This window comes from Asterias amurensis, chromosome 12 (genome assembly GCF_032118995.1).
Source record: "Asterias amurensis chromosome 12, ASM3211899v1".
NCBI classification, from domain to species: Eukaryota; Metazoa; Echinodermata; class Asteroidea; order Forcipulatida; family Asteriidae; genus Asterias; species Asterias amurensis.
Window position 1 is genome coordinate 9,892,749 of NC_092659.1, and position 13,237 is coordinate 9,905,985.

Consider the following 13,237-nt stretch of genomic DNA (forward strand, 5'->3'; position numbering starts at 1 on the left):
CAGTGGAATGCGCATTGACCATTGTATCGTCGTCGCCACGTATTTCGTTATTGCTATTTTTACGGCGGAGGAAGGGTAGCTTTAGTCCGGAAACTGCTCTCTAAACATCATCAGCAGCATGACGTTTACTATAATATGTAAGTTTTACATGGTTGAGTATCGGTGAAGATTTACCACACACAACAACAAGTCAGTGTCAGTGTAGGCTAAGTAATCACATTTAGATTTACCCGGTAACTGTTACTCGTTTGATATTGAACGTCGAACGTAGTAACCAACTTCACGCCGGTATATATCTTAAACAATAAAAGACTCCACTCCCTGCAATCAAATTAAAGTTCATGCCACTTCGTAGCCCCACTTGTTGTGTGGCAAAGGCTAGGTGAATCCTTAGTCACACGTCCATACCATTTCTTTATGCAGCTAACTAAGAAATAACCAAAAATGTCATATGCTGGCACATTCCCTACGAGCCACTCTGCAGTTTAAACCGGCTACCTTGCTACTTTTCTCCGACTCTAATTTCCTCGTTTTGTACACCGCAGCCATTTTGGAATATGCCAATCAGCATGACGTCATCGGCCGGCTGAGCTGTGGGCGGAGTGTGTAGAGCGCGTATACAATTCAACGGCTACTTCTAGAAACTTTAAGGCTCACCTGTGAGCCTTATAGGGGTCTCATATTTAGGGCCTCCTTAACGCTATACGTTTTTCAAATCAGCGTTGATGGGTGAAAGTTTTACGACCGTTAGCAAGCCAGAACTGAAGTTTCCTGTGTACTGTACACCTAAAGCTTTCCCCACCCTACTCAATATACACTCATAATGCTTGCATTTCCTTTTTGTTGAGTGAAATTAAAAAACATCGTCAAAAAAACAATTTTCTGCTCGGTACTCACTGTTGTTTTCTGCCACATCGCACGTTTTTTGACTTCTCAATAATGCTCAACGCTTTATCTTTTGGTCACTTTCACCTTTCACCCATCAACGCTGATTTGAAAAACATATAGCGTTAAGGAGGCCCTAAATATGAGACCCCTATAAGGCTCACAGGGGAGCCTTATAGTTTCTAGAAGTATTCAATGGCTATTTTATGTGAACTAAGCTTGGGTACCGGGCAATCTCGGTAGTCAAGATGGTAAGACACTGCTCTAGAATTACAAGGGTCGTGGGTTCGAATCCCACCCGAGTTAATGCCTTTAATGATATTTATTTCACAGGACTCGGGGGGAAAGTACTGATTAAACAGTGCTAACACACATCGGTTTATGGGTAAAAACCAAAGTTTATAATATGGTTTATAAGTTATCACACAATCGCGAGTGGAATACGGAAAAATAAAGCTCTTCTGCGTCCCATATCCAACAAGACCTAAGGCCGGATATGGGACACAGACGAGCTATATCCGTATTCCTCAAGTGCGCGTGTGTTGACGATTTATCTTCAAGCCTCATTGAAGTCTTTCAGTTTAAAATTTCAGAGCGTAATTTCATGACAAACAGCATTCAGGTGCAGAGTTTAGAATGTTATTTTTTGCACCTTGACCGTTTGCAGAGCGTGACACATTGGCACCTACAATAGTGCAATATAAAAATTGGGAGTAGGTTATCGTCTGATATCACACTCCGTTTCGAACAGCTGATTGGATGGTTAGTGCGTATTGGAAGATAAAATACAAAACCATTTACATTTATATTGTTTATCCCAGAGATTGAACCGAAAGTACATAACATTCGGCAGCAATGGCTAGTCAGGATCAAGTACCACCGGCCAATGGTGAAGGCGGAGAGGCTAAATCAACCCCTGGTAAAACTGGAAAGGTAAATTAGTACAAGGTTTGAAACTTCAATTAAGGTTGACCCTCCTCTGGGGGAGGAAGATGTAGGCGTTGCCAAGGGGGGGGGATGGGGCTTGGCAAAGGGGGGAGATGGGTAGTGGCTAAGAGGTGGGGGATGGTCGAGGGGCGGGTGGTAGGGGGCGTTGCCAAGGAGGGGGGAATGGGCTCAGCCAACTTCACTTGGTTATATCTTCCAACAACCATTAGGAACCATTCTGCGGAAGAGTTCAAAGCATTTGCGTGTCATGACCTAGCGGTTAAGACACTGGATTCAGGCTCTGGTGTTTGATCAGGAGAGTGTGGGTTTGAGTCCCGGTCATGACACTTGCTACTTAAAATCGGGAGGTACCAGTAGTGCTTTCTGCTCCACCAGCCAGGCTTCTGATTGATGATATCCAAGCATACATCTGTATGGACTGTAAAGAGAAAAAAAACACAAAAATTTTTACATCTGGCTATGCCCCATAGTCATAATGAGTTGATGTGGCTGCCTGCCAAAGGTGCCCTTGCATGCCTGCTTCTCGAATACGTTGTAGCCACGCCTTTCCCAATTCAGCTCTTAGCTTTGAGTAAGGTTGATTAGCCTCCCAAATTATTGTTATATTATTATAAAGGCGGTAACCCTAGGAGTACATGTAGGTGGCAACAGCCTCTGGGAAAAAAAGAATTGTAGCCCACACCTTGAAGTGGCCTTCAGGCCTTTGTGTCTGGCGACTTGCATACAAAAAAAATATGAGCTTTAGTTTTGACTGTTAATGGCGTGCAATTCAGCTTGTGGCTGCGATGCATGACATGATCATAACAGACTATTATGAATGATTGAATGAATGAACCTGAATGGTGTGCACTGAGGGATGAGTGTACTGCACAAATGCATTCATCTCTAATGGAAGTTACTCAGACAGCAATAACAAATGCAAAATAATTGTTATTTCGACCCTAGCAGAGTCGTTTTCAAAAGCTAAGTAACAACACATGATGCTCAGGTATACTGGGGTATGTTTTTTGTTCATTTCTGGAAGATGAATTTTATTCAAGCTACTTTAATATACAAAACTACACAAACTTCTGTTAAAACCAGTTACTTTTAGAACGATACGTAAAGAGCAATGGCAAATGACAAAAGCAGGAAATTTTATGTAGGGGTAAAAGTTCGATTTTTTTGAGTCAAAAGTTTGACTCCATAAAATGGCCGACCGTGTTAGTTTATGACATAAAAGGAAAACCGTGCAATTTCGAGACATATTTGTGTTGAACATTATATTCTACTTTTAAAACATCTTTCCAACCAAATTATGCATTTTATAACAAATGGTTTCAAACGCTTTTTCGTGGACCAACTCGTCAGAGCCAAGTCTATATGTCCCTTTAAACTGACACTCAAACCATTTAACCAGTCAATCCAGACCTATACCTTAACCCAGCAATCCCATGTAGTACCAGATCATACCACCCAAATAAATATCAGATCATCCCAGGTAGGATACAGTCATTCTCAAACTCATTTTTTCCCAAGAACCGTCATCTGGTGGAACTCACTCCCCGGCAACACCATCACCTCCCCTTCAGTTGAGGTATTCAGGGGAGTGGTGACTGCTCACCTATAAGCAGCAATGAGTCTTTTTTACCTCCTTGCACCTTGTTCAAACGCACCCCTGCACCGCTCATGGACAAGTTGTCCCTCGGCTCTACGTCCTGTCTTATGGACCCGACCGAGTATCCGTAGAAGTAGAAGTAAGCTTCTAATTGGGCATGGATTTGGGATTGGTTTGACCCTGTGATCCTTGTGTATTGTAGGAAATGTTGATGTTTTGTTTTGCGTTGCTCTATAGTAAGGCTATATTAATCAACAACTCGGTCAGAAAAAATGTATTCAAACCTAATGCACTAAATGTATGACAGCTATTGCATATAAATATGCAGTGTTTGTAAACTTCAACCGAACATATTTCAATTGACGTTGTAGTCTATATGTAATGCTTTAAAATTACATTTTAAACATTTGTTTGTTGTTGCCAACTTTGGAATAAATGTCTAAACTACTTGTACATGGGCTGTAGGCATTAAAGTTAACGTGCTCAGTTCATGTTGCACACCATATGCAATTTTGTGTTTTTGCTTACACCTGTTCCAAAAAAATTATTTTATTTTATCGATTAAGTTTTTAAATTTAAATGTTTTAGATCATACTACAAATGTAGACTCGTGTTTGTACAGCATATTGACTTTTTCTGTTGACATTTAGCAACCCTAGTGACAGCAGCTGCCATCCCTACATGTAGATAGCTCTTCTGTCTGCTTTTATCATAACAAATTCTGTGCAAATCTCCACCCTAAAAATAAATTATAGGTACCGGTAACCAATTTGGGAGGAAGATAAACTAATTAAATTGCAAATAAGGCAGGGGAGGTGAATAAAGAAAAATTAACTAGCATACAATTTGAACCTGAAACCTCCGGAGTAACGTTCCGGTGCTCTGCTAACTGAGCTACCAGCCCTTTTCTGCCAGGCTGTCTATTTTTCCAATAATCTTTGCTACACAATATTAATGTTACAGGATTGGACAGGTTTACATGTAGTAGCTTGATAAAGTCCTCACCATGCTAACCCAGCTATGTAAACCAGGCTCTGCATTTAACAAGGATGTGATTTCTCCATTTTTAACCAGAAATCTGTTTTTTTGTTAAAGGCAGTGGACACTATTGGTACATGTAATTACTCAAAATAATTGTTAGCATAAAACCTTACTTGGTAACAAGAAATGGGGAGAGGTTGGTAATATAAAACATTGTGAGAAATGGCTCCCTCTGAAGTGGAGTAGTTTTTTGACAAAGAAGTAATTTCCACAAATTTGATTTTGAGACCTTAAGTTTAGAATTTGAGGTTTCAAAATCAAGCATCATCTGAAAGTACACTCTGTTTGACAAGGGTGTTTTTTTCTTTCATTATTATCTCGCAATTTCGACGACCGACTGAGCTCAAATTTGCATGGGTTTGTTATTTTATGCATTTGTGGAGATACACCAAGTGAGAAGACTGGTCTTTGACAATTACCAATTAGTGTCCAGTGTCTTTAAACCCCCCCCCCCCCAAAAAAAAAAAAAAAGAAAAAAAAAAAAAAAAAACCCAATTAACCACAATATACATCAAAAGTTAATCAATTTTTTGAAAATAATAAAAGACATAATTTAGTTTGTGTTATTTTTATAACTTCAATCAAATTCAAGATGAAATGAAGATGAAACCATATGGAACAACCCAGATTGGGCTTTCAAACTTTGCGCTTGCAAGCTTTCATGCTTTGCGCTCATACATGTAGTTCAGGTTTTTGTTTTCAACAGCCTATCACATCCCTGGCATTAAGCCAGGAAAAACCTGCATGGTTTGATTGGATTGCATGATTAAACATCAAACCAAGGCTAGACATACAACTCTAATTAGCATGGACTCTGTGAAGACCTAGCCCATGGCCAAAGCATGGTGACTTCAGCTAAAAAAAACTACTTTGAGTATCGAGAGTCTGTAAATAAAGCGTTATCATCATGCTGCCTCCATCTAGGTCATATTCCTCGTATCGAATAACAATAATAAATGTTAATAAACGTTTTCATAATAGGAACCAGACTATTTTGTTCTTTTACATGTAGCCTTGGTTTGGTAACATTGGTCTATACTGTTCCAACTGACTAAAGTTTATTCATGTGTTTTTTCATATTGAACTTTTATCTTCTGCAGTTGGATAGCTTAGCCAAGGACGACCTGATTAAGTATGTGAAGAAACAAGCCATGCAGATGCAGAAGCTGAAAGCCCAGTGTGAAAGTAAGTCCTTTCTTATTATTTTTAGGTGTGTTTTGTTTGGATCATTGTGTTTTACTTTTACAATATCTTTCTACCCATATGCATTTTATTAAAAACAGTTACAAACGCTTTTCAAAGACCGCTCGGCCGATCCAAGGCAACGTGTTCCTTTAAATGCGTTTAAAAGATGGTAACCTGATGTAAACATATTTGAAGTAATTAGTAGATCCCAACCATTCAATTCAATCCAATAAATTCAATTCAATTAAATTTATTTATTTTATCACAGTTTAAAAGAAAAAAAGTAACAAATATTGTCCATGCATGTTTGCACTAAAAACATTCAAATTCGATTCTAATTACAAACAAACATTACGTTTTAAAAACACAATAATTAATTACAAAAATTTAGTTATACACAATAAATGCATGTAGTTCATATTTTAACAAAGAGAGAAACATTTCAAAATCTTACCATCAACCATTTATTACTTGGTGTTCCCCGTTACATTGTCAATCCCCATGACCATTGAAATAATGTTAAAAAGAAAGTAATGACAAGACATAAAACTAGCGTTAGATTAGCTTCCCTGGGTCCACCCCGTAGTGCTCACTCAGGTGAGCCCCTGACAAGAGCTAACTGAACAATCACTCACCGCTCTCGTAGTGACGTCATGCACCTGGGGCCAGCCCTCAAGCAGGGCACTGGGGGCTGACCCGGGTGAGTCCCCGGAACAACGTCAAAGCTATTCGAAGGCACAGGGGGCAGACTTGGGTCGACCCAGGGAAGCTAAACAACGCTTCTTATTTATAATAAATAATGTAACAAAACTGTTTTTTCTTGAACTGTGACCTGTATGTCACAATTTGTGTCCCACATTAATGGAATGACCCATTGACCTTTGTCATTCAGAGCTTACCAAGGAGGCAAATGAGATGAGTAATCAGCAGAGTCCATCAGGTGACGCTGAATACAGTGCTAAGATGGTAGAGCTTGAAGCTAGAGCTAAGACAGCTGAGGAAGAGTTGGCTGAGTTGAAGGAGGAACGAGAAGGAATGCTCACAACTTATAACACTATACAACAACAACAGGAGCAGAATCTAGAAACACACAAGGTATACTCATGATAATGTTAAATGAACATTACAGAATTGGTTTTGCTAACAAAATAGTTGCTGACAGTAATAATAATAATAATAATAATAATAACCCGTTTTTATATAGCTCTTTTTACACCTGGAGGAAGCCCAAAGCGCTTCACATTATTACCTCTGGTCACTGGGCCTTAAATCACTCCTTAAACCATCTCAGCTCCCTGGTGGGGAGTATGCAGCCTATGCATGCAGTGTATTTATGCAGTGTAAGGCAACTTGTTCCAAAGACGTGGGCAGCATGTGAGAAAGGCAGTCTCCTCATGAATGATTAGACATGGGCTCAATAAGGAGGCTAGAATTATAAGACTGGAGTTTGTGAGGAGGATTGTATGAGCTGAGAATGAGGTGCATTGTTGGTGAGCGATATATAAATATCCATTCTGATTGGTCGAGAGGGCACCATGTGAGGTGTTTAAAAGGATGATATAAAGACATTAATACATGATACTGGATCTTATGCATGACGCCATTTACACCTAACACAATCATTACGTACCAGTACTAAAGAAAACACCCCAAACTATGAGCATGCGAGCGTACGAACTACCGTTGAGCGTCTATAATATTTTAACCCTTCGCGAAAAAAGGAGCCCGATTACATGACAACAGTTGAAAATTCTTTTGATTTAGTTTAAAGATTTTCCAATTTTATTACGCTTTTTAGCAAAAGGGCATTTATGAATGGGAATAAAAGAGTAGTGGCTCGGTCTTTAATGTCTATGGCAATTGCAATAAAGGCCCTCGCCTTTGGTCTTTTATCACTCGACCACAAGCCTGCCAGTTTTAATCGGCCGCTTAATACCTCGTTGCCTACTCTTTTATTCCCTTATTGCATGGAATCAGGAAGGTTTTGAGCGGTTAGGCCTGGGTTCCTGGAAAGTTTCAGTCCAACCTACATGTGTCCGTTTTATTTTTGGATTACCAGGAAGAAAACTTGTCAGGGGATTATTGATCGATGTCAAAATGAAACCATGACTAAACTATGTAAAAGCAACTATCATTCTCATAATATGAAGCAGGATTTCCTTTTTGTTTGTTTGAGAATAAGCTCCGCGCATCATCCTTACTTGTTGATATTTTGTCAACAAATTATACAAACACTTTTCAAACAAACCAATAAAGGCAGCTCCTGATGATTTGGCACACATTTCATGTGTCCTTTGTCCCCTCCATCCCTCTCCTAACCCCTCCCCCTCCAGAAAACCCCCCAAACAAACCGCCAAACCAGTCCCCATCGACCAGGGCCAAATTTCTCAGGGAGCCGTTTCTCACAATGTTTGATACCATCAACCTCTCCCCATTACTTGTCACCAAGTAAGGTTTTATGCTAATAATTATTTTGAGTAATTACCAATAGTGTTCACTGCCTTTCATGTCATATTTTCTCAATTGAGGTTATTAAACATTTATTTGATATTACATACTCCATTCTATATAGGCACTTGAGGAGGCACTTGAAAAGTCAGGAGAGGAGAAAGAACATCTGCAAAGAGAAGTCACTCGATGGCAAGAAGATCTAAGCAAGGCCAACTTAAAAAACAAGGTCAGTGAACGGAAGTAACTTTGGGAATGCATTAGTCTTACATGTTTATTCTGGTATCTTGGACTTGTTGGGACTTATGTATTATTGGGATTTGTGATTCATGTGTGTGCAGTTGTGTTTTATTCAGACATAAAGTAGTCCATAGCTACAATGTATATGCATACATGTAGTTCATAGTTCAATTTATTTCCACTCAATTTACTATGACAATATAACATTACAGGAGAGAAAACTTAATAGATTAAAGGCAGTGGACACTATTGGTAATTACTCAAAATAGTTTTTAGCACAAAACCTTTCTTGGTAACGAGTAATCGGGAGAGGACGATAGTATAAAATATTGTGGGAATTGGCTCCATCTGAAATAATGTAGTTTTCAAGTTAGAAGTAATTTTCCATGAATTTGATATTGAGGCCTCAGTTTTTGAATTTGAGGTCTTGAAATCAAGCATCGGAAAGCACACGACTTCGTGTGACAGGGGTGTTTTTCTTTTATTTTTATCTCGCAACTTCAACAACCGATTGACCTCAAAATTGCACAGGTTTGTTATTTTATGCATATATGTTGAGATGCACCAAATGTGAAGGCTAGTCTTTGACAATTACCAATAGTGTCCAGTGTCTTTAAGTTGGGGAGGTCTCCCAAAAGCAAGCTTGTTGGATGGAGACCCAAATTTGTGTACTTACATGCCCCAAACATTGCTTCAATTGTCTTGTTTACTTTTGACATATTTTAACAAAACAATCTTTCAATAAATCTGTAAGCCTTCAGACATTCATTACTCATTACTGCAAAAATTGTTTAAGCTCAGTGCGGCAAAAGTGTGACATTTATTTTCTTCTGATGAGTCCATCATCTACTCTTTAAATATTTGGCCAGGATTGGACTCACCTCACAACGTTCTCCTTTGCTACCATCAGATCTTCAAGGTAGCACTGCTCCACAAAGGCTGGGCATCGTAGAAGGTGTGGCAGAGATAAATGGATTGCAATAGGCGTCATCGGCCACCATATTTGATGAATTGTGCCCCTGCGAAGAGCTACCATTGGCTGATAGTCACACGCAGCGCCTACAGGCGTGCACTTTCCAATGATTTACATCAAAGATGGCGGTTAATGATGCGTATTGCAACCCATCTATTGGGGTTATGTGCCACAATGGCATTTAATGTCATTGTATTCACATGTAGTACAAGCCTAAAGCCTCGTTCATACTTGCTGAGAATGCTTCATTCGCAGGAAGGGGAAGGCGTACTGATTGTTGCGTCACCAAAATTCAGCATGAAGTATGAACCGGGTTTTAGACTAGTGCAATTTGGTTAATGTTTGTTTAATATAAAGAATTTATTAATGATTTGCTTATAGGAGCTGTCTGAACAACTTGAGTGCATGCAAATGAAACAAGAAACAATGACTTCTACCTTCCAGTGTATGCAAGACGACCAAAACAAGATGACAAAAGAAAATGAGGTAATCACGGATTCAGAATCTCTTCAAACTGGCAATGACTTTTTACATATATTCAATAAAAATGGAGTTTCAGTATTATTTTTGATATGTAGTTCATTCTCCAATTGATAACAAAGGGTCCACGGTATGTGTCATTGGCTGGTGAAATCGTCGTAGCACCTTGTAAACCTTACAAAGTGCTACATAATTGGGTCTCAGAAATCATCTTTCTGAAAAAATGTATCTAAGCGTCTTGAGTATCTTGTTGGTAGATACGGGCGCTATATTAAGACTTCAAAATTATAAGACTTCTATGTTATTATTATAATTTTTATTGACTAAAGATCTTACTTTGTTCTTTGTTAAGGTATTGAAAGACCAGATCGTGTTGTTGACGGCTGCAAGAGACCAAGTAATGGAGTCACTGCAAACATTCAAGCAACAAACACGGGAGAAGGCAAACAGTGCAAATGAACTAGAGAGCTCACTTACTGTGCTGACATCGGAGAGGGATGCTCTTACAGGACAACTCCAAACTCTGCAGAAAACTGAAGCAGACGCTAGAGCCGAGTTGGAAGATCTCAAGATTCACCTTCAAGCTGCAGAGGAAGAAATGAAGGTCTCTGAGAAACTGGAGACTGAAAGGGATGCTCTTCTAGGACAACTCGAAACTCTGCAGAAAACTGAAGCAGACACTAGAGCTGAGTTGGAAGATCTCAAGATTCACCTGCAAGGTGCAGAGGACGAAAACAAGGTCTCTGAGAAACTGGAGGCTGAGAGGAGGATAGAAGAAGAAGATACTAAAGCAAGACTTGAAGAAGAAATCCAAAGACTGCAAGGTCTACATGAGGAGGATCTGAAACTGAAGGATGAGCTTCTGGTTGCCAACAGGGAGCTCCAGGAGGGGCTTGAGAAGGCTACGGATCAAGAGGTTGAGACTCAGAAAGACAGAGACAACCTCGCCAACGAGGTCACAAAGCTGAGTCAGACACTTCAGTTGAAAGAAAATGAGTTAGAAGGTAATGTGCAATCCCAGAGTGAGTTCCATAACCAGATGCTTGAGAGAGAGGACAAGCTGAAGTCTGCTGTTGGCGACAAACAGGAATCCGATAAAGTTATTCAAGAGCTTCGCTCACAGCTTGAAGAGTTGTCTTCTGAGTTAAAATCTGCGATTCAGTTTGTGAAATCATCTGAGCAGGACCTTGAGAATAGCAAGGCCACAGAAGCACAACTGATGGAAGAGGTTCAGTCCCTTAAATGTGAATTAAAAGAAGCTCTTGGGTCACAGAGTGAGCTCAAAATCCAGGTTGATCAGTTGACAAATGAGAAACTACAACTTGCAGGAGAGATTGAAAACATAAAGATGACAAGAGATCAGGCTGTTAGTGATCTTGAAGAGAAGGCAGAGAAGGATGAAATTGTTACTAAGCTTCAAGACCAATTGGAGATTGTGAAAGCTGAGAAGGAGCTCCTTGTGAAAGAAATCGCCGCCATGAGGCAGGTTCAAGACAGTATTGGGGAGCTTAATATAGCATTAGAGGCATTACAAGCAGAGAAAACAAAGATGGTTAGTGAAAGTTCAGACAAGGAGTCAGTCATCTCCGCTCTTTCAAATGATGTTGACAGTCTGAAGAAAGAGAGAGATAATCTTGTAACAAGGGAAGAAGACTTACAATGTGAATTGAAAACATTAAAACAGAATAACGAAGGTAAAGAAGAGCAGATGCAAGAAAAACTTACTGCAACTGAAGAAGAGGTTGTGGTGTTAAAGGAGCAACTGTGCACGGCAACAGAGGATTATCAGAAGACTTTGCAAGCTGCTGAAGTTGAACGAGATAGGGCGAGAGAGGAGACTTTGGTCTTAAAAACTGCCCAATCAAGCTCCAGCAACGAGCTGCAAGAACGGCTGAAACATCTTCAATCTGAAAGAGATGACTTAATAGATGTGAAACAGGAGCTTGGCTTGCAGGTTAATAGATTGACTGAGGAGTTGAAATGTGCCCAGGAAGACCTGAAGGTCTCCGATGTCCTTGTCCAGAAACAGAAGCAAGATTTGGATAGAGAGGCTCAACTTAAAGAAGAACTGTATTCCCATCGACAGATTAACGAGGAACTGCAGAATGAGTTGGGTGCTATTAGAGAAGCTCATGTTGAAGCTATGAACCAATGCTCACATGTTGAATCTCAGTTGAAGGTCCTTAAAGAGTCACAAGAAACAGACGAGGAAGCTTCTGAAAGGCAAACAGAAAAATCACAGAAGAGTCTTGAAGAAAAACTTCAACAATTGTCAACAGAGAAAAATGAGATTGAACAGGCGCTTGTCAACCTCAGAAATGAAAAGGAATCTATTGAAAAAGATCTGACCTTGTCTGTTGAAAATTTCACTCTTGAAAAGGAAGAGCTAATTGCTAACTTGAAGGGTCAAGAAGCTCAGTTTCAAAATAAATTGGAGGAGATGTCAGATTCTATTCGGGCTTATGAAAGAGACAGACTCAACGCTGAAGAAGATTTAGAAAACTTGAAGAAGACCAATGATAGCTACAACGCTGAGCTAACTGAAGCCCTGAAGATGATTACAAATGATAAAGAACATCTCCAATCTAAATTGGATTTGCTGAATGAGCAGTTGATGACTGCTGAGGCTGACAAATCCAAAATGGCTTCAGAACTTCACAGCAAGGATTCAGATCTGCAAAAGGTCCGACAAGAGATAGAAGATAGACAAGCTGGAGTCGATGAAGCTGCTGAAAACCTGAAAATGTTGCAACAAGAGAAGAAAGAGATGGTCACAAAGATTGAATCTCTTCAGACCCAATCAACCCCTACTCAACCGGCAGAGGAACTTGGCAATAGGCAAGCATTAGAGTCACAGATCGAAAGTCTTGAAGCCAAGATTAAGACCCTTGAAGTTGACAAACAGACCTTTAAAGCCAACTTTGAGAAACTGAAGAAGGCAAGCCAAACTAAACTCCAACGTCTTCAGGAACAGATGGAAGCTGTCAAGGAGGAGAGAACCACTCTTTCAGTGAAACTTGACAATGTGGTTATTAGTGAGAAGAGCTTACAAGAACAGGTGCATGAATTGAATGCACTCATAGGTTCCCTGAAGAATGATAAAGCAGATTTTGAATCAGTTAAAGAGAATCTTGAATCCTCTCTGGAGGAGGTGACTGAAGAGAAGAAGTCTCTATTTGCTGATCTACAAGCGGTACTGGCCCAGCAAACTTCAAGTGATGATCGAAACCAAGATTTAATCAAGAGGCTTCAAGAGTCTGAGGCTTCTAAGCAGAATCTGATGAGCAAACTTCAGGAGGTCCAAGATGAGGTTGTCAGGAAGGAGGAGGAAGTTAACAGATTGGCAGGAGACTTGGAGAAAGCTCTGATGGTCAAGAAGACACCTGAGGAGGTAAAAGAAAAAGAAATCAGTAGGATTTGGAAAGTATGATATGGAAAGG

At 39.8% G+C, this 13,237-nt stretch overlaps 1 protein-coding gene across 2 annotated transcripts in view; it reads left to right on the plus strand.

Annotated features, from left to right (window-relative positions):
* The window catches only part of LOC139944910 (uncharacterized), a 41,865-nt gene continuing 28,628 nt past the window's right edge, over positions 1–13,237 (plus strand). For both annotated transcript variants that reach the window (XM_071942082.1, XM_071942083.1), the window contains exons 1-7: positions 1–137; positions 1,707–1,818; positions 5,572–5,656; positions 6,549–6,751; positions 8,229–8,333; positions 9,699–9,803; positions 10,150–13,188. In XM_071942082.1, coding sequence (XP_071798183.1) covers positions 1,741–1,818; positions 5,572–5,656; positions 6,549–6,751; positions 8,229–8,333; positions 9,699–9,803; positions 10,150–13,188 — 3,615 coding nt within the window. In that variant the 5' untranslated portion in view covers positions 1–137; positions 1,707–1,740. The remainder of the gene's footprint in view (positions 138–1,706; positions 1,819–5,571; positions 5,657–6,548; positions 6,752–8,228; positions 8,334–9,698; positions 9,804–10,149; positions 13,189–13,237) is intronic.